Genomic DNA, 18639 nt, shown 5'->3' with positions numbered 1-18639 from the left:
TATCATATTATAATATATTATATTATATTATCATTATTATATTATATTAAACAAATATATTATAATTAATATATTATATAACCATAATGTTGTGTAATACACTATAATAAATAATAATATTAGAATTATAAGATTATATTAATATTTAATTATATTAATTATTACATTAGTATTAATATAATAAACATAGTTATATTAATACAATATAATATATAATATTATTATAAAATAATAATTATAATATCATATTATAATTATATTATAATTATAATATCATATTATAAAAATAATTATAATATTATTATAATATCATGTTATATGATAAAATAATAATATTAGAGTTATTAATATAATTATGATATTATTTATTATAATATTACTATTACATTATATTATTTTATTTTATATTATTATATTATATTATATTATATTATGAGTCTGAATTTTAGATTGAGAAGATTGTAAATTTTAAATTTCATTAAGAGTATTATGGATATTATGAAAGTTTCATTAATTGTACTATGTTGATTCTCGCACAATCTAAAAGTTAAAGTTGTATTTGGGTACTTTTGATTTTGACTGTAAATTTTTCAAAAATTCTTCAAAAAGACTTTTAAAAGAGATTTACCAAATACTAAAATTAACTTTTGCTACAAACAGATACTGATTTTGAGAGTGAAAAGTAATACCAAACACAGCCTTAGTTAGCCGATTATGGTGTTTGATTTTGAAAAACCGATAGGCAATTTAATTGGTTGGCAAACCTAAACCAAATAATACCCTTAACTATTCTAGAAAGGCCACCAAATTTGTCATGTTTTCAAGACACATGCAAAATTGGCACTCAATTTATGATCTTTTTTCCGTTAAATATTTTTCCAATTTGTTAAAATCTATTGAAATATTTGAATTGAATAGAATGGTTTGATTCGTACAACAATGAACAAATTTTTGGTTCTTCGATGAATAATAAGACATTTTCTTCTAAAAAAAACCTTTTAAAAAAATAAAATTGAAAACTTATTTTATCAGCGAGAATTACACAATAAGAGGAAATGGCACTTAATGGGCATAAAGTCACATCTAACTTTTTTTTGTTACAGTTAAAAGCTCTAATAAAAAGTCACATCTTAACTCGAATTGAAAATTTAAATCGGCGAATTGAAGGAGCCCATTATTTAATCCAATTATTGAGTGCGTTTCTGGTTTCCAAATCAAACAAAAAGTTTCTAATGGGGGATAATGGTGGGTCTTATTTCTTAGGTGAAATATCTTTTACATTTACATTTAAGTCATGTTTGATTTGATGGAATGGAATGAAATAGGAAAAATATATGAATAGAAATATAATAGAATGAGAATAAAACTATATTAAATTATTTATTTAAATTTCATAGTTTGGTTGAGCATTGGAATAGGTATTGAAATTACAATTATTACGTTTGTTTTGTCATTAGAATAAAATAGAATAATATATGGGCTAAATTTTTTTAAAATTAGGATGGTAAAAAGGGTATTTAAAGTAATTTTAGAACATTAGGAAAGATAATTTGGAGAGAGAGAATTTTAATAAATATTAGTTTTAGAATATAATGATCATTTAAACTTCAATAATTATTATTCAACTATTTTATGGAATAGCAATGCTATTCCACAAAAATAGTAATTCATATGTCTTTTTGTAAGAATGACTTGATTTGAAGAATTATTATTCCATTCTAATGTTCATTCTATCAAACTAAGGGGGTGTTTGGTAAGAGGATTCGTACCCTGATTCGAAGCATGGTTCATAGTTCGCTACAGTGTTTTCTTTCACAAAAAATACACGTAAATAAAAAATGATTCTAATCTATAAAACAAACGTCTCTTAAATGTAGCCTTAAATCTTTATAAAAGGAAGAATAAGGAGACGTTTGGTTAATGGATTAGAACCATGAGATTAGAACTATTTTCGATTTACGTGTATTTTTTGTGAGAAAAAACACTGTAACGAACCATGAACCATGATTCAAATCAGAGTATGAATCTCCCAACCAAACAATCCCTAAGTTTCATTAAAGCTAACCAACATTTCTCCTTTTTTTACGATTAATTTTTTGTTTTTTAGCCTTTTTGTCTTTTTATTTTGCTTTTTCTTTTGAAAAATGAAGAATTTACCCTTTAAAAGTGCATTATGAATTAAAAATAAAATGTAAAAATCCTGACTCATATAATTTTAAAGGGTATTTATCAAGATTATCTTTTTCTTTTTTTCTCTTTCACGTTGTTTTCTTCCAAACACTTTTTTTTTTTTTCAGAATGGGCATTTAGGATGAGCTTTTTTTCCTGGGTGATTTACATATATAGCAAAATCATCAAATATTATAAATATGGCAAAATGATAATATGTAATGACATAATTGTCCTTGTAATACACTTGTAGCTATAGTTTGGAACGATTATTAATTCAACAAAAATCGCTTAAAATATGAGACGAATTAATTACTTTTATCATTTTATTATTAAATTATACAAAAATGTGATCAGCAAGTTCCTAAATGTCTGCATAATAACCGTATTATTTAACAATTTATTCAACAAAAATCCATCAAAATGTGGGAAAATGACAACTGTGGGATAGAAAAAATTTTGAAGTATTAATTACTTCATCATTTTATATTATTAAAAGTGTATTAACAACTATGACTAATATGGACGATAATGATAACGATAATGAGAACATTAAGGATAATGATAGTAATAATGATGATGATAACGATAACAATAGTGATAATAATAATATTAATATTAATAATGATGATAATGATAATGAGAATAATAATAATAATAACATTAAACGATAACAATAATGATAACAATAATGATAATAATAATGATAACGATGATGGTAATGAATAAAACAAAACAAAAAAATTCATCACGAGATCTTCAATTTGAAGATGAAAAAAAAAAGTAATGATAACAATCGTTGATAAAAAAAAAAATTATAAATGAAAAACAAAAGAACAACACATTACATACAAAAACTAAACGAACCTGGTTGTTATTTGAATATATGCACAATATATTTACAAGATGCAAAACAACACGAGACCTTTTAAATTTTGAAATCAATTATCTATATTATTATGCGAAAAGAAAATAAAAACAGTTACCACAAAACGTGCAATATTTTTATGGGTTAGCATTTTCCACCAAATTATTATATATACCAAAAGAGAGGAGAATAATAATTGTTTATTGGTCATAATTTCGGTTTTGTCCTTGCTTCTTTTCCCCTTTCTTCTCCTGTGATGGGTTTGGTGGTTTGTTCATTCACTGTTCATCAGATCTCAGATTCACTGTTCCTTTGGACAGTGGAAAACCGGTTCAGCCCTTGGTCTGTTATATACCAAAAGAGAGGAGGAAAATCATTGTTCATTATACAGTGTTATAAATAGTGTAATTCTGGTTTTGTCCTCCTTCCACTATTCATCCTCTCTCAGATTCACTGTTCCTTTGGACTGTGAAAAACCGGCTCAGCCCTTCCTCTGTGAAATGTCCTCCTCCTTTCTCTTCTCTTTTTGCTTTGCTGGGCAGGGACTTTTTCGTTTTAACAAAAGGTCGCAAGCCAAGTCAAAATAATAATAATAATAATAATAAAAGAAAGATACCAACGCCTTTCTAAAAATAAAAACGAAGAAGATATTTGGTTCATTGATTAAAATTATGTGATTAAAATTATTTTTAATTTACGTGTATTTTTTGTGAGAGAAAACGAGGATGTTTGGTTGGAGGATTCAAATCATGTGATTCGAACCATTTTCGATTTACGTGAATTTTTTGTGAGAAAAAATACTGTAGCGAACCATGAATCATGATTCGAATCAGGAAACGAATCCATCCACCAAACATCCCTTATGTGATTAAAATTATTTTTAATTTACGTGTATTTTTTGTGAGAGAAAACATTGTAGCGAATCATGAACCATGATTCAAATCATGGTTTGAATCATTCAACCAAACGAAGCTGAAATGTTTTCTGTAACAAGACAACGACTCTTTTTTTTGTCCATTTATTTTTGTTGAAATATTTGTTTGTCGTAATCCCTATTAAACAATGTACAAGAAGCTCATTTATTTTTCTAAATCTTTTATGAGACGTTTGTTCTTTATATTCGTCTCTAATTTTGAATCATAATTCATAATTTTATACAATATTTTTTTCTCATAAAAAATACACATATAACGAGAATGGTTTTAAATCCATGAACCAAACGTCTACTTAATTTACACTATATATAATTAAAAAATTTTCAATCTCCCTAATAATTATCACTATTTTTTAAAAAAATTGTATTTTGCAATAGTTCTGAAGGACAAAAAAAAAAGGAAAACAAGGAATGTAACACAAACTTTTCACTAAAATTTTATATAAATATGTCTACATATATATATATATATATGAATATATAAATTAATACTACACCATAAAAATTTTTAAATTTATGTATAATATAACAGTTTTTCCCGCAGTAACGCGCGGGTGCATGACTAGTTCGATATCTAAACGTAGTAAAAAATCCTTCAAAAAAAAGCATAGTAAAAAATAAAGAGCTAATAAAAAAGGGCAAAAAGACGTATTTTGTTTCATTTTAAATATTTTGCTATATTCATAATATTCTGAAAATGTTGCTAAATTCCAATTTAAAGTTTGAAATTTTGCTATGTAGTGTAATTATCTCCTTTTTCTTTCCTTTTCTCTAAGTTGACTCTCATAAATATATTTTCTTTCTAATTTTTCATTGCAATAATTTTTCTCATACATATCTCTGTCGAATTTTTTCAAAACTCTCTTCCCTCACTAATGAAACATTTATGTTCCATGCCTTTGTTTTCTTGTTTTTGGTAAAACATTTTTTTAATCTTTTGCCTTTGTTTTTCTTTTTTCTTTTTGTCTTTATTTTTCCCTTTTATTTTCTTCTTTATGTGTTCTCTTATTTTCATTTTTATCTTTTATACCCTAATATACATTATTTTTTTCCTCCAAATTGACCCTCATAAATATATTTTTCTCTAATATCTTATTAAAATAATTTTTCTCACACATATCCATGTCTATTTTTTAAACCCTCTTGCTCCACTAACAAAGCGTTTTCTCCCTTAATTTTTTGTTTTGTTTTTGCTTTGTTTTTTTTGTCCTCCCTCCTTTCTTTCATTTACCTTTTTTAGTAATTTATTTTTGTTTATTCTCACTTTTTTACTCCTTTTTTGTTATCTCTGAGAAAAATATTTACAGGTTAAATATCATACATAATGCTATTAAATTTTTTACAGAATACCTGCATGTTTGTGCGCAGATTAAACTAGTATCCTTAAAAGAACGAGATATATATATTGTTGGAAAAAACGGCATCGAGAGCGCAGTGAAATTTTAAAAAATTTAAATCAATGCCAAAGCCAATCAAGAACATGTTCATGATGCTATATAACATAAACACTAAAGATCTAAATCATACCTTTGAGATTTAGGAAATTGCACATCTGACATATCAAAGCGTTCCAAGCAGCAACCGAAAGAGCCTCAACCAACTGGTCTTCTTTGCTATTCTCGTTTTCACGATCGGAGTGTAGGTGGGCACACGTCGTTCAATCTCCTCTTGGTATTCTTGAACTCCTTCTAACCACAAGAGAGCCAAAGAAAAAATTGTTCTTGAGAATTAAACAATTTTTCCTCTCAGGAATATTTTGTCAATAGCCTCCAAAAAGTCTCTCAAGTGATCTAAATCAATAATGTGACTTAATGAGGTATTTATAGTGTTTAGGAAGTCATATTTCCGTAAAAATTATGTTTTCTAAAGTTTATCTCGCTTACAGAGTCGGTTTCGCCATATTAGCACTCGTTACATGTTACAACCGATCGACCAGTGACAGAGACGTTATAACTCACCGGTCGACCGGTCTTCATGAACCGGTCTACCCGACCGGTCGACTTGTCTGAACTAGTGAAACTTATTTTCCTAGTTTTTCAACACGGGAAACTTGCATAGAGCCTCAATTTTGATTCAAGCAATCTAATAGAGAAGATGCCTGATCAAAATAGTCTTATAATAGTCTTCCCATATTAAAAAAACTTTTAAAACAACAATTCAACCAATTTATCTAGAATTAATTTATCAATTAATTCACCCGATAAATCACTCATGAATTAACCAATCTCATATTAACTTTGAACCTCTTTTACAGAAATAACACAAGTTACCAATATGTAGGAAATACACCGTATCGTTACAGGAAATCATATGAGCTAGCAAAGGGACCCAATGGACATAGATCAATCAAGCTCCTATAATCACAACGCTAATTGTAAACTAACAAGTCCGTCTCACGATTATAAAACTCTAGCGCTACTCCACTAAAAGCCTAGAGCTGCACTCTCGATTTATATAGCGTATTTACAAAGTTCTGAATAGCTCTCGTCCATGACTCAATATATTAGTGTATCATCCCTATAAGATTTTTATAATCGACTTAAGGTCAAGTTCCGTTTTACCTTCCAAATTACATTTATCTTATGTTCCATTATCACACCATCAGAAAACCACTATTCGTACCATTACAAATAGTAAACCATTAGATAACACAGAGTAGTCTAATGGTCGAACGCTCGTATTTTCCAATCCACAGATAATGCATAAGATGATATCATTGACTCTTTATAGGAGCTATGGATTCCACTATCTATGAATAACGAATCTACGCATACACAAGTCATACCCCCAATGTACCGATAAGCGTACCTTTACATAATGTCAAGATGTCTCCATTTGGTACATCAAAAGATACAAGTCAAGCATACGGGCTCATTATCCATCTCAGGATTAAGATGACAATATATAATTCGTCAAAATTGAATTAGTTTACTCAAACAAAATTATTAATTAAAACAATTCAACTTTGGTCCGATCCAATATAGATTTCATCATTAGAAACTGTTAGATATGATGTTACGTCTGATGTCCCAGATGATGTTAGAACAGTTATCTGGGACACTACTTGCACAATTTTCTATACCGATTAATCCTAAGTCACAAAGAACATTAGTGCAATAAAAAGTAAATGAACACGCAATATGGTATCGCAGTTTAGTGCGCACACCTACTATGTTGGGCCACGCCCAGACAGTAAACAGTTTCACTATGATTTAAGAATTACAACCCTGACGGACTTAATCACTCAAGGACTCCCTCCTAGACTATAACGCCGCTGTGATGAACTCCCACAATGACACTGTTTAGCGTGTACCACAAGTCTTCACCTTTCACTACTGAACTCACTTTAGTTGTTCAAACTTTCAACGTGAAACACACAACTACAGATTGTTCTTCTTAATCATTGTCTTTCTATAACTAGACTTTTCTGTAGTCAACAACCTCTCTCATTTCTACAGAGCTTCTCCCATATAAAACCATTCCACGTATCTATGACTTTTGAACCTCTAACTATTACCAAAAAATCCTCCTCAGCATTATCTACAACATCTCACTTTTTGAGTTTTTAATTCCAAAACTCACAGAGTCACCTTTTCAAAATTCAATGAATCAAATCTCCTCAGGAGATAAAACCAACAGCTGATAAAGGATGACCTCATGATCCGTATTAGCTTAGCCTTATCCGATTTACCATAAGCTGATCTTTAAGTCAACAAATCTGATTTTTCTGCACAAAATCTGATTCTTCTTCAAAACAAACAGCCATCTGGATAATGTCTTCTAGAACCTAGTTTTTGAATCTATACAACTAAAAACTATTTTGCCAACACAGCCAATTAACAAAAAACAAAAACCTAACAATCTCCCCCTTTGACTGTTTTTGGCAAAACTGACCTTAACACACAAAAGTCCCAAATTGACAGAACGAAACTTACAAAAAGCTATACATAGTAACTACTCCCCCTTTTTGACAAAAACACTGCCAAACAAACACAACCACATCATTCTGGAGCAGACTCTGGTGCAGCTTCTGGAACGGATGATGTAGCAAGTAAATCTGCCAAGAAGGCCGCAGTTTCCCTATTCCTTTGAGCTATTTCCCTTTGTTCTTGCGCAAGGGCCTTCTCCTGCTTGGTGAGCCGTGCCAATTCCTTTTGTAGAAACAAAATGGTGCGATGGTGCTAAACAGTAGCAGCTGTGTGACCTGATCCCGATGCAGCAGAATGTCAGAAACACTATCCCCCTCAACTTCTGCTCTATTGCAATCATTCTCCCCCTGCACGTCATTCACATGCTTGCATTCTCTAAGCTTCTGAGAGATTCTAATTGGTTTGGTGGGTAGTTCCAGCACATCCTCAGGAGTCCTAATGTTCTGTTGAGACATTAAAATTCCATATACAAATGAAGGAAAAGGAAGAGCTGGTTTTGATGAGGTGACTTCTGCATGGCTGACAATTTCTTCAAAGATGAGCAAACCAACATCAAATGGGACAACTGTTCCGATGAAATAGAGCACATTGGCCAACTGCTTGTGTACACCGGTGGTGTGAAAGGTGGGTAACCAATTCTCCACAGCAATCTTGTGCAGAGCTGAGTATTTCAAACTCAAATCTGCAGCTGGGAAACTAGTTTCATTATTCCATAGACACCGAACACTAGCTGTTAATTCTGAAATTACCTTGTCAAAGTCAACTTCAAGGTTTGAGGACTCCATATGACTTTCAAAGAAAACATTGATCCCTGTCGGTGAGAAGTCAAATTTGGTTCCGCACACTAGCACCTTGTGAAATGTGGCAGAGCGTGGGTCCTTAATCGCTTTTAGCAAATTGGAATAAAATTCCACCACAATGTTTTTGACGAATGGTTGAATTTTAGACATAGTACCAAACAGTTTTTGTTTCTTTAAAAGTTGCACTATCCCTATTTCTTCAAATTCTTCCACATGCAACATCCTCTCAGAGTGAATTTTTCTTTGTGACATCACATTCCACAAAGAAACAGCTGGAGCAGAACTCGAAGTAGGAGGTGTAGGAGACTTACCAGGATGTGGACCAACAGTACTGGCCCGAGTGACTCTATAGGATCTGCCAGTCACCTCTAGTTCTTTCTTCGGCTTCTTGGTCTGAACTGGTGTCTTCTCTGACGTCTTGATTGGAACAGATGATTGTTTTGGCTTCTTGACAGACCCAGAAGTTTTCTTTGGTTTCTTCATATTCTCCACCCTTTCACTTTCAATATCGCTGTTGTCGGCGTCAAGCATCTGTTCTTCTACTAGCTGAAAGATAGGGTCGCTGTCCACTGAGGTTACACGCTGCTTAGACGAGTAAGAGGGAAACTCATCTACAATTCAAGTAGGTGATCGTGGTTTAAGGCCTTCAGGATACACCGGAAACTGAGATTTCCAGTAGGGAAAACCAGGCCGTGGAGGGGCAGTCATCAAATCTGGTGGATCATCTCCTGCTGTGGTTGAGATATTATCCCCGTCCAGAGTTGGATGGTTCCTCGAAGTGGTTGGAGAACCCTGTGGAGTAGTAAATACATTCTTGGATGATGGAAAGGGCTGGTTCGGAGAAGGTGATGCCCGTGGAGTGTTGGGCTTCGAGGGTTCTTTATCTTCTTGCGTCATCACAGTTATCGATGTATGAACGACCATCTCCTAAGGTTGAATCACGGCAAGAGGTACCGGAGATATGTCGGTGGGCTGCGATTGGCGATTACGCGAAGTGACAGACTTTCGCTTTGGAGATTTCTTCCTCAGAGGAGTTTTGGTGGAGGGGCGAGAAGGTCTTGTCATGGCCGTAATTACACGATCTTGGACAGCTTTCCGGAATCGCTCAACTTCGGCATCTCCCATAGATTTTGACATTCGTCTTGTGGACACCATTATTGCAGCGAAGAAAGAGAACGGCGAAGGCGATTTGGGGCTTAAGGATTTAGAAGAAGATGATGAATAGTTATTTCAGGAAGAATATGATGTTAAATACCCGTAGGCACAAAAACACACTGTCATTTTTTTTTACTTACTACACAACACATATTCCCAAAGCCGATCTTAGAGATTTAAACCTGACTGAATCTAATGCCTTTGTGAAGATATCAGCTAACTATTTTTCTGTTGCAACATACTCCAAACTGATCAGTTTGCGTTCCACCAAGTCTCGAATGCAGTGATGTCGTATATCAATATGCTTTGTTCTAGAGTGTTGAACCGGATTCTTTGATATGTTGATAGCACTCAAATTATCACTAATAAACAGTCAACAATTCTTGTGGGATTCCATAAGCACTCAACATTTGTTTCATCCACACTAGTTGTGTGCAACAGCTTCCTGCAGCAATATACTCAGCCTCGGCCGTAGATAATGAAATTGAATTATGCTTCTTACTGTGCCAAGAGACCATATTGTTTCCAAGATAGAAGCATCCTCCAGTATTACTCTTCCTGTCATCAGCACTGTCTGCCCAATCTGCAACACTAAATCCAACAAGACTAGAATTAGTATCATTTGAGTACCAAATACCATAGTCAGTTGTTCCACTAACATAGTGAATGATCCTTTTAACAGCTATTACATGTGACTCCTTTGGACTAGCTTGATATCTCGCACACACCCCAACATTGTAACAAATGTCTGGTCTACTAGCAGTTAAGTATAGAAGACTCACTATCATACTTCTATAGAGACTAGGATCCACAGTAATGCCACAAGCATCCTTTGTCAACTTGTCATTTGTTCCCATTAGTATTCTCACATGTCGAGACTGCTCAAGGCCAAATTTCTTCACAAGATTCCAAGCATACTTGCTTTGTGAAATAAAAATACCATTTTCCAGCTGTTTTATCTACAACCCCAGAAAGTAATTCAACTCACCAACCATGCTCATTTCAAATTCCTTCTTCATTTGATTCACAAATTCATCCACCTTTGCTTGAGAAGTAGAGCCGAATACAATATCATCCACATATATCTGAGCCATAATGATTCTGATGTTAAACTTCTTGATAAACAGTGTCTTGTCAACTCCTCCTCTTGTATACCCTTTCTTTTCAACGAAATTCATCAAACGTTCATACCATGCCCTTAGAGCCTGCTTTAGACCATATAGAGCCGTCTTGAGTCTATAAACATAATCTGGATGTTCTGGATCCTCAAAACCTTTTGGTTGTTCAACAAAAGCTTCTTCATTCAGGAACCCATTTAGGAAAGCACTTTTCACATCCATTTGGTGTAACTTGAACCTCGTCAAACATGCGATGGCCAGCAGTAATCGAATGGACTCAAGTCATGCAATCGGAGCAAATGTCTCATCAAAGTCAATCCCTTCAATTTGAGTGTAACCCTGAGCTACAAGTTGAGCCTTATTTCTGGTGATATTCCCATTTTCATCTGTTTTATTCTTGAAGATCCACTTGGTTCCAATAACATTGGAATTCATCGGTCTGGGAACTAACACCCATACATCATTTCTCACAAATTGTTTGAGCTCTTCTTGCATTGCATTTATCCAGTACTCATCTAGCAGAGCTTCCTTAACATTTTTTGGATCAATTGGAGACGTGTAGCAGACATACCTGACCATCTCACAATAGTTAATTCTTGGCTTGTCTCTGGTGCGCATTCCTTCATCTATTCGCCAATTACTTCCTCAGCTGGATGATTCCTCTTGATTCTGGATGACGGTTCTCTAGTCATCTGATTAGCTGCATCTAGGTCTTCTACCTCTTGCTCTGGCATTTGTGTCCCAAACGATGTCCCAACATCAAGTGTAACTTCATCAGCAGCACTGTCCTCCTCATGTCATTCCTCAAACATCTTGTCATCTTCTTCAGTAGACCGGTATATCTCATCATTTGCGAGTCTCTCTGATTCATTATTGAAGTCATCAATCACCACATTTATAGATTACATAATCGTTTGAGTCCTTTTGTTGTAAACCCTATATGCACGACTAGTGGAAGAGTATCCAAGGAAAACTCCTTCATCACTTTTTGCATCGAGCTTTCCTCTTTGTTCTCGATCATTCAGAATATATCACATACTTCTAAAAACATGAAAGTAACTGAGATTTGGCTTCCTTCCCTTCCATATCTCATACAGAGTGTTTATTATTCCTGGTCTGAAATAGACTCGATTCACCGTGTGACAAGCAGTATGAATTGCTTCTGCCCATAATCTATATGATAAGCGTTTTGAATTCAACATAACACGAGCTATCTCTTAAAGCATTCTATTCTTTCTTTCAACAATTCCATTTTGTTGAGGAGTCTTTGGTGCTGAAAATTCAAGAGCGATGCCGTGCGAGTTGCAATATTCGGCTAACATCGTGTTTTCAAACTCCCTGCCATGATCACTTCTGATTCTCACTATTTTTCCAATACTGCAGTCTTTCTCCCTTTGAACCTTTGAGCACAAATTCTAGAACACCTTGAAAGTGTCAGATTTCTCTCTAATAAAATCAACCCAAGTGAACCTGGAAAAGTCATCCACACACACAAATATATACTTCCTTCCACCAATGCTTTCAACCTGCATAGGACCCATAAGATCCATGTGAAGTAGTTCAAGAATCCGTGTTGTGGTTATGTATTGTAACACTTTGTGTGACACCTTTATCTGTTTTCCAATCTGGCAGGGTCCACATACTCCTAGTGGTATTGGTCCAATCTTAGGCATTCCTCTAACTGCCCCTGCTTCAACTATCTTCCTTAAGTTTCTGTAATTAAGATGTCCGAGCTTTGATGCCATACCTCAATTTCTTCTTTAGTAGTTTTGAAATACGATAGTGGGTGAATCGACATGTAGCAATTATAAGATGATCTTGATCCTTCCATTACACAATTTTCTTCCTCATCCATCACACGACACTTGTTTTTGGAGAAACTCACAAAAAGTTCTTGATCACACAACTGGCTAATACTTATGAGATTGGCCTTCAATCCTTTCACAAGTAACACATTCTTCAGCTTTGGTAATCCATCAACATCTAGAGTTCCTCTCCCAAGTACTCTCCCCTTAACACCATCACCAAAAGTCACATGTCCATCAGTCAAACTTTTGAAATTCTTTAGCAAACTTCTTTCACCAGTCATATGCCTAGAGCATCCACTATCAAAATACCAAGAGTTAGTCGTACTCGCTTTCAGAAACGTGTAAGCCACATAAAATCTTAAGTCGGATTTCCTCACCCACACTTTACGTGTACTTCTGTTATCTCCATCAATCTTCCTCCTTGGTGTCTTTCTTGCGACATTTGGTGAATTCAGATGCATACCTTGTTTTAAAGCATTCAGGTACTTGTAACACTGTGGCCGAATGTGTCCTGGAAAACTGCAATAGTAGCAAATGGGAATAAATGGTTTTTGTCGTGATGCATGGATAATTGTCTTGGAATGAGGGATTTTTGTCTTAGCCTGAGTCTTTTCTTTAACAAAGACTGAATTGGATGACTGGCATTCTCCACTGTAGCCTAGTCCAAAGTGATCATGACTGGATTTTCCCATAGATAAGATGTGGTCTAATTTCGCCGTACCGGTATTCATCATCTTCAAGGTCTTCTGAGTACGTTCTAATTCTGCATTAGCTTCCTGCAATCTTTTTCTCATTTCAGCAATCTCGAACTCGTGCATTTCAGCAATCTCGAACTCGTGCTTCATCTTTAGACTCTCATTCTCTTGTACAGCATCAGCCAATTTCTTCTCAAGTGACTTGTTCAACTTGACCACCTGAATCCATTTGTTGAACATTGATTCATAAGCATCCTGAATAGTCTCCTGTGTTAGTTCTCCATCATTACTGAAACTGTCCGAATCAGAAATATCTCCATTTTCTTCTGGTTTTTCTGACTGTATTATAGATGATGTTCCAACATCGTTTGTGACACAAGCTGCAACACCGTTGTTAGAAACATCCTGATATATATTGAAAGTAACATAATTGTTCACATGATCTTCATTTTCCTGGCTACCATCAAATTCTTCATCGCTCCATATCACGTTGAATGTTTTCTTCTTCTTCTTAAGCGTATTTGCGCATTCCGATTGGATGTGTCCATTCCGTCACACTCTCGACACTGGATGCCTCAATTTCGTGGCTTGGCTTCTAAATTGCTTGCAACATCTGTATTCTTCTAGAAGTTGTTGAATTTGTCAGAATTTAGGGTGAATCCCTTACCTTTTACTCATTTCAGAATGCGATTAAAGTTCTTTGTCAAAAGAGCAAACGACTCTACCAAAGCTTGTGGATCTCCTATATCTTCTTCCACAGTCAGTTTTTGCACTTTTGCTTGAAAGGCTGTCTCTTTCTCCTTCTTATTCTGGTCCAAGTTCATCTCAAATGTTCTCAATGATCCCATAAGCTCATCAAGTCTCATAGCTTGAACGTTTTTTGCCTCTTCAATAGCTGTCACTTTGTAAGCAAATCTCTGTGGTAGTGATCTCAGGGTTTTACTGACAAGTTTTGCCTATGAGATTTTTTCACCAAGCGCAAAAGATTCATTAGCTATATCACATAATCGTGAATTAAATTCAGAAATAGTTTTAGTTTCAAGCATACGAAGATTTTCAAACTTGGTTGTGAGCATGTTCAATTTTGATTGTCTAATTGCGGCTGTTCCTTCATGTGCTACCTCCAGAATTTCCCATGCTTTTTTTGTCGATTCACATGTGGATATCATTTTGAACTGGTGAACATCCACTCCATTAAATATTGCATTGAGCGCACGTGAGTTGTAGTTGGCCAACCTGTCTTCATCAGTGCTCCATGACTCTTCAGGCTTGAGAATCTCATTTCCTTCTACATCCTTTGTTTATGGATGCTTCCATCCGATCAGGATTGCACGCCATGCTCGTTCATCTTGAGCCTTGATGAATTCCTTCATCCGAGCCTTCCAATAAGAATAATTTGAGCCATCAAGGAGTGGTGGACGTGAAACTGAACCTCCTTCCTTCAGCAAATCCATCTTAGACGTAGCAGATCAAATTTTCAAGATCTCACTGAACTAATGGTCAGTGAACCTTTACCACTTGTTAGATCTGATGTTACGCCTGATGTCCCAGATGATGTTGGAACACTTATCTGGGACACTACTTGCACAATTTTCTATATCGATTAATCCTAAGTCACAAAGAACAATAGTGCAATAAAAAGTAAATGAACACGCAATATGGTATCGCAGTTCGGTGCGTACACCTACTCTGCGGGGCCACGCCCAGACAGTAAACAGTTTCACTATGATTTAAGAATTACAACCCTGACGGACTTAATTACTCAAGGACTCCCTCCTAGACTATAACGCCGCTGTGATGAACTCCCACAATGACACTGTTTAGCGTGTACCACACGTCTTCACCTTTCACTACTAAACTCCCTTCAGTTGTTCAAACTTTCAACGTGAAACACACAACTACAGATTGTTCTTCTTAATCACGGTCTCTCTGTAACTAGACTTTTCTGTAGTCAACAACCTCTCTCCTTTCTACAGAGTTTCTCTCATATAAAACCATTCCACGTATCTATGACTTTTGAACCTCTAACTGTTACCAAAAAATCCTCCTCAGCATTATCTACAGCATCTCACTTTTTGAGTTTTTAATTCCAAAACTTACGGATTCACCTTTTCAAAATTTAATGAATCAAATGTCCTCAGGAGATAAAACCAACAGCTGATAAAGGATGATCTCATGATCCGTATTGGCTTAGCCTCATCCGATTTTCCACAAGCTGATCTCCAAGTCAACAAATCTGATTTTTCTGCACAAAATCCGATTCTTCTTCAAAACAAACAGCCATCTGGATAATGTCTTATAGAACCTAGTTTTTGAATCTGTACAACCAAAAACTATTTTGCCAACACAGCCAATTAAAAAAAAATAGAAACCTAACAGAAGCTATATCAATGTCTCTACCCATGGAATCCCACCTCCGACGACCAAGACAAGTCGTCTCCGTTAGGAAGTAGATAACATAACAATCTTAACATGAATAAAGCGCCCAACTTTATTCCCTCGATTGTGGATCATATGATTTAGACTATCATCTTTAGATTCTTGTCTTCCACATGTTCTTCACATTACATGCATGACCTAAAGATTTAGAATGACAGTCTCAGACTTTCAGTTTGCTTATCATACATTCAACTAATATGAACATAACGAGGACAATACATAGATATATAAAATAAATAAATCTTTATTAATAGTCAAAATGTCTCAAAGAACATTGTTACATTTATTCCTAAGGGCATAAATGCTAACATATATATATATATATATATTATGTATCGAATTTATTTCAAAGGACCTCACCTTGCTCTAATGCATATTTCATCTTTGTATATGTATAAAGTGGAGGCCGTGCCAGCCCGGCTCGGAGTGGACAGTCCAAATAGAAATTTCGGGCCGGGTTGGCTCAAAATTTATAATGTGTTTTTAAGAAAAAATTATAAAAGAGTGACCGGTAAAGATTTCAAGTTCGAAACCTCAAATTGGCATGAGCCTATCTGAACACTTAGGTGTGTCCGGCTACGGCCCAACCTAAACTTTCACCTCTAGTATAAAGTATTTCAAATGGCAACGTTCCTTGCTCTGATGCATAATTAACTTTTAAAACACAAAAGACAAAAATAATTAAATGCATCATTGTTATAAGGGATAAGTATCGAAATGGGTGCGTTTGGAACTCGTTCCAAAATGATTTTATTTTTTGTATGAAAATAGAAATGAAAATGTTTTCAATCTCAGACAGAAATCATTTTTGAAAATACATTTGGTAGTTTTATCAAGAGTTATTTTCAGTATAAAAAATTGATTAATGTATGTCTCTCTCTCTCTCTCTCTCTCTCTCTCTATGCTCGAGAGAGGAGAAAATGGAAACAAAAAATGAAAAATGACTAAAAGTCATTTTTTATTTCTCTCCCATTTTACATTAATCCAAAATATCGTTTTCATTTATGTTTTTTTATTTTTAATTATGTCAAACGTCATTTCTCTCCCGTTTTTATTTTTTTTCTCAAAAAACGTGAAAAATAAAAACAAAACCAACTACCCTGTTTGGAGTTAGTTTTGTTTTTGTTTTTTACGTTTTTCGAGAAAGAAAAAATGAAAACGTTTCCAAAACGGCGTTTGACACAATTAAAAATAAAAAACGGAAATGAAAATAATTTTTTGATTTAGTCTAAAATGAGAATGAAATGAAAAACGTCTTTTAGTCGTTTTTCATTTTTTGTTTCCGTTATCTCCTCTCCGAGCACAAAGAGAGAGATATATATTAATGGATTTTTTTATACTGAAAACAATCTATTGATAAAATTACCAAACACATTTTCAAAAATGATTTCTGTCTGAGATTGAAAATATTTTCATTTCTATTTTCATACAAAAAATAAAATCATTTTGAAACGAGCTCTAAATGCTTTCACTCTAAGTTTTTAAGAATTTTAAGAGTCGCAATTATCCCTTTTATTTTTTAATTTCATGTTAAATTCTACTTTTTGATTAAATTTGATCAAATTTATAGTGTGAAAAAGACAAATTCAACTCAATGCTTTAGCCGAATTGGTCAGACTTTATGGTTAAAAACTTAAAATGGTCTTTTCACATTGTATTTATGATCGGAAAAAAAGGCAGATTTTTAACATGAAATTAAAAAAAACAGAAGATGATCATGACATTCGTATATGTTGATAAATTACATAGAAAATTAAGGCCCCGTTCATTTCGCTGATTCGAGTTTTGTTACAGTAAAAAGGTCTCACAAACAATCACATCTAACTTTTTTACTACAGTAAAAAGCTCTCATATAAAATCACATCTCAACTCAAATTAAAAACTCAAATCAGCGAACTAAACGGGCCCTAAGTACTTATCACTTATAGTAATGCGTTGCACCATTATGAGAAGGAGGATTGCAGGTCAGTTGACTATTAAAAGAGGGAAATTTTGAAAAGAAAAAATAAATAAAAATTAATTTTAAAGCAAAAATTTCTGGTTCGGCATAATTTATCTGCAATAAGTTTGAATTTTAGTTAAAAAATAATGAAAAAGAAAATATACTTTTTAGATTTTTTTAAATTATTTAGAAGATTTTTTAGTACGCTTAGATGGTATATTATGTTTTTTTAACTATTAATCTATATATTTTTTAATTTTTATATAATTTTATATAAATTTGAAGAAGAAAAAATCTAACTTATCGATATATTAATATACCGGAGAATGTCATAATTTATTTTGTTTGTCTTAATCTGAACTTAAAAAATTGGCAACTATTATTGGCCTTGCTGTCCAAAGAAGGAATGCATGTCAAATATGACTTAAATTAACGGTCGCGATCGATTTACAAAAGAGATTGTACATCTTTGCGAGAGATATATAATATGAGTAAGCGTAGTGTATTACCCTTAAAGTCAAAGCTACTGTTCGAACTGCTCCACCAGGGAAAGGGGGATTTTTGGCATTCTCTGTCATTGTTTCTCCTTTTTTTTTTTTTCTAAATATTTTTTTCTTTTTATTTTTTGAAAGAATATCGTTCATTTCGCTGATTCGAGTTTATAATTCGAGTTAAGATGTGACTTTATGTAAGAGTTTTTTACTGTAGTAAAAAAGTTAAATGTGATTGTTTGTGAGAGCTTTTTATTATAAAAAAATTTAAATTTTAAACTCGAATCAGCA

The 18639-nt window shown here is 33.6% G+C and overlaps 2 protein-coding genes across 2 annotated transcripts; both read right to left on the bottom strand.

Moving 5' to 3' along the window:
• Nucleotides 1-7972: 7972 nt before the first annotated feature.
• Nucleotides 7973-9597, bottom strand: LOC112091154. Its single transcript, XM_024164050.1, has 3 exons — nucleotides 9358-9597; nucleotides 8176-9282; nucleotides 7973-8122 (listed from the first exon to the last, which is right to left on the bottom strand). Exons 1-3 carry the CDS (start codon nucleotides 9595-9597, stop codon nucleotides 7973-7975), a joined length of 1497 nt encoding a protein of 498 aa, XP_024019818.1.
• Nucleotides 9598-11599: 2002 nt separating this feature from the next.
• On the bottom strand, nucleotides 11600-18435 carry LOC112091153. Its single transcript, XM_024164049.1, has 5 exons — nucleotides 18367-18435; nucleotides 14202-14432; nucleotides 12721-13881; nucleotides 12398-12499; nucleotides 11600-11761 (listed from the first exon to the last, which is right to left on the bottom strand). Exons 1-5 carry the CDS (start codon nucleotides 18433-18435, stop codon nucleotides 11600-11602), a joined length of 1725 nt encoding a protein of 574 aa, XP_024019817.1.
• Between the last annotated feature and the right edge of the window lie 204 nt (nucleotides 18436-18639).

The sequence above is a fragment of the Morus notabilis genome, unplaced genomic scaffold (assembly GCF_000414095.1).
Source record: "Morus notabilis unplaced genomic scaffold, ASM41409v2 Scaffold763, whole genome shotgun sequence".
Taxonomy (NCBI): Eukaryota; Viridiplantae; Streptophyta; class Magnoliopsida; order Rosales; family Moraceae; genus Morus; species Morus notabilis.
The sequence above is the reverse complement of the archived record's forward strand: the minus strand, read 5'-3'. Positions and strand labels throughout refer to the sequence as shown.

Coding starts and splice junctions, on each gene's coding strand:
- LOC112091154 (XM_024164050.1), bottom strand. CDS start 9,597: ATGACGCAAGAAGATAAAGAACCCTCGAAGCCCAACACTCCACGGGCA. Junction 9,283..9,357: donor ACTGGAAATCTCAGTTTCCG/GTGTATCCTGAA, acceptor TCGTCTAAGCAG/CGTGTAACCTCAGTGGACAG. Junction 8,123..8,175: donor TTCTGCTGCATCGGGATCAG/GTCACACAGCTG, acceptor TTTCTACAAAAG/GAATTGGCACGGCTCACCAA.
- LOC112091153 (XM_024164049.1), bottom strand. CDS start 18,435: ATGACAGAGAATGCCAAAAATCCCCCTTTCCCTGGTGGAGCAGTTCGA. Junction 14,433..18,366: donor CAGTAGCTTTGACTTTAAGG/GTAATACACTAC, acceptor AAAATCTCATAG/GCAAAACTTGTCAGTAAAAC. Junction 12,500..12,720: donor CTACTAAAGAAGAAATTGAG/GTATGGCATCAA, acceptor GGTCCTATGCAG/GTTGAAAGCATTGGTGGAAG.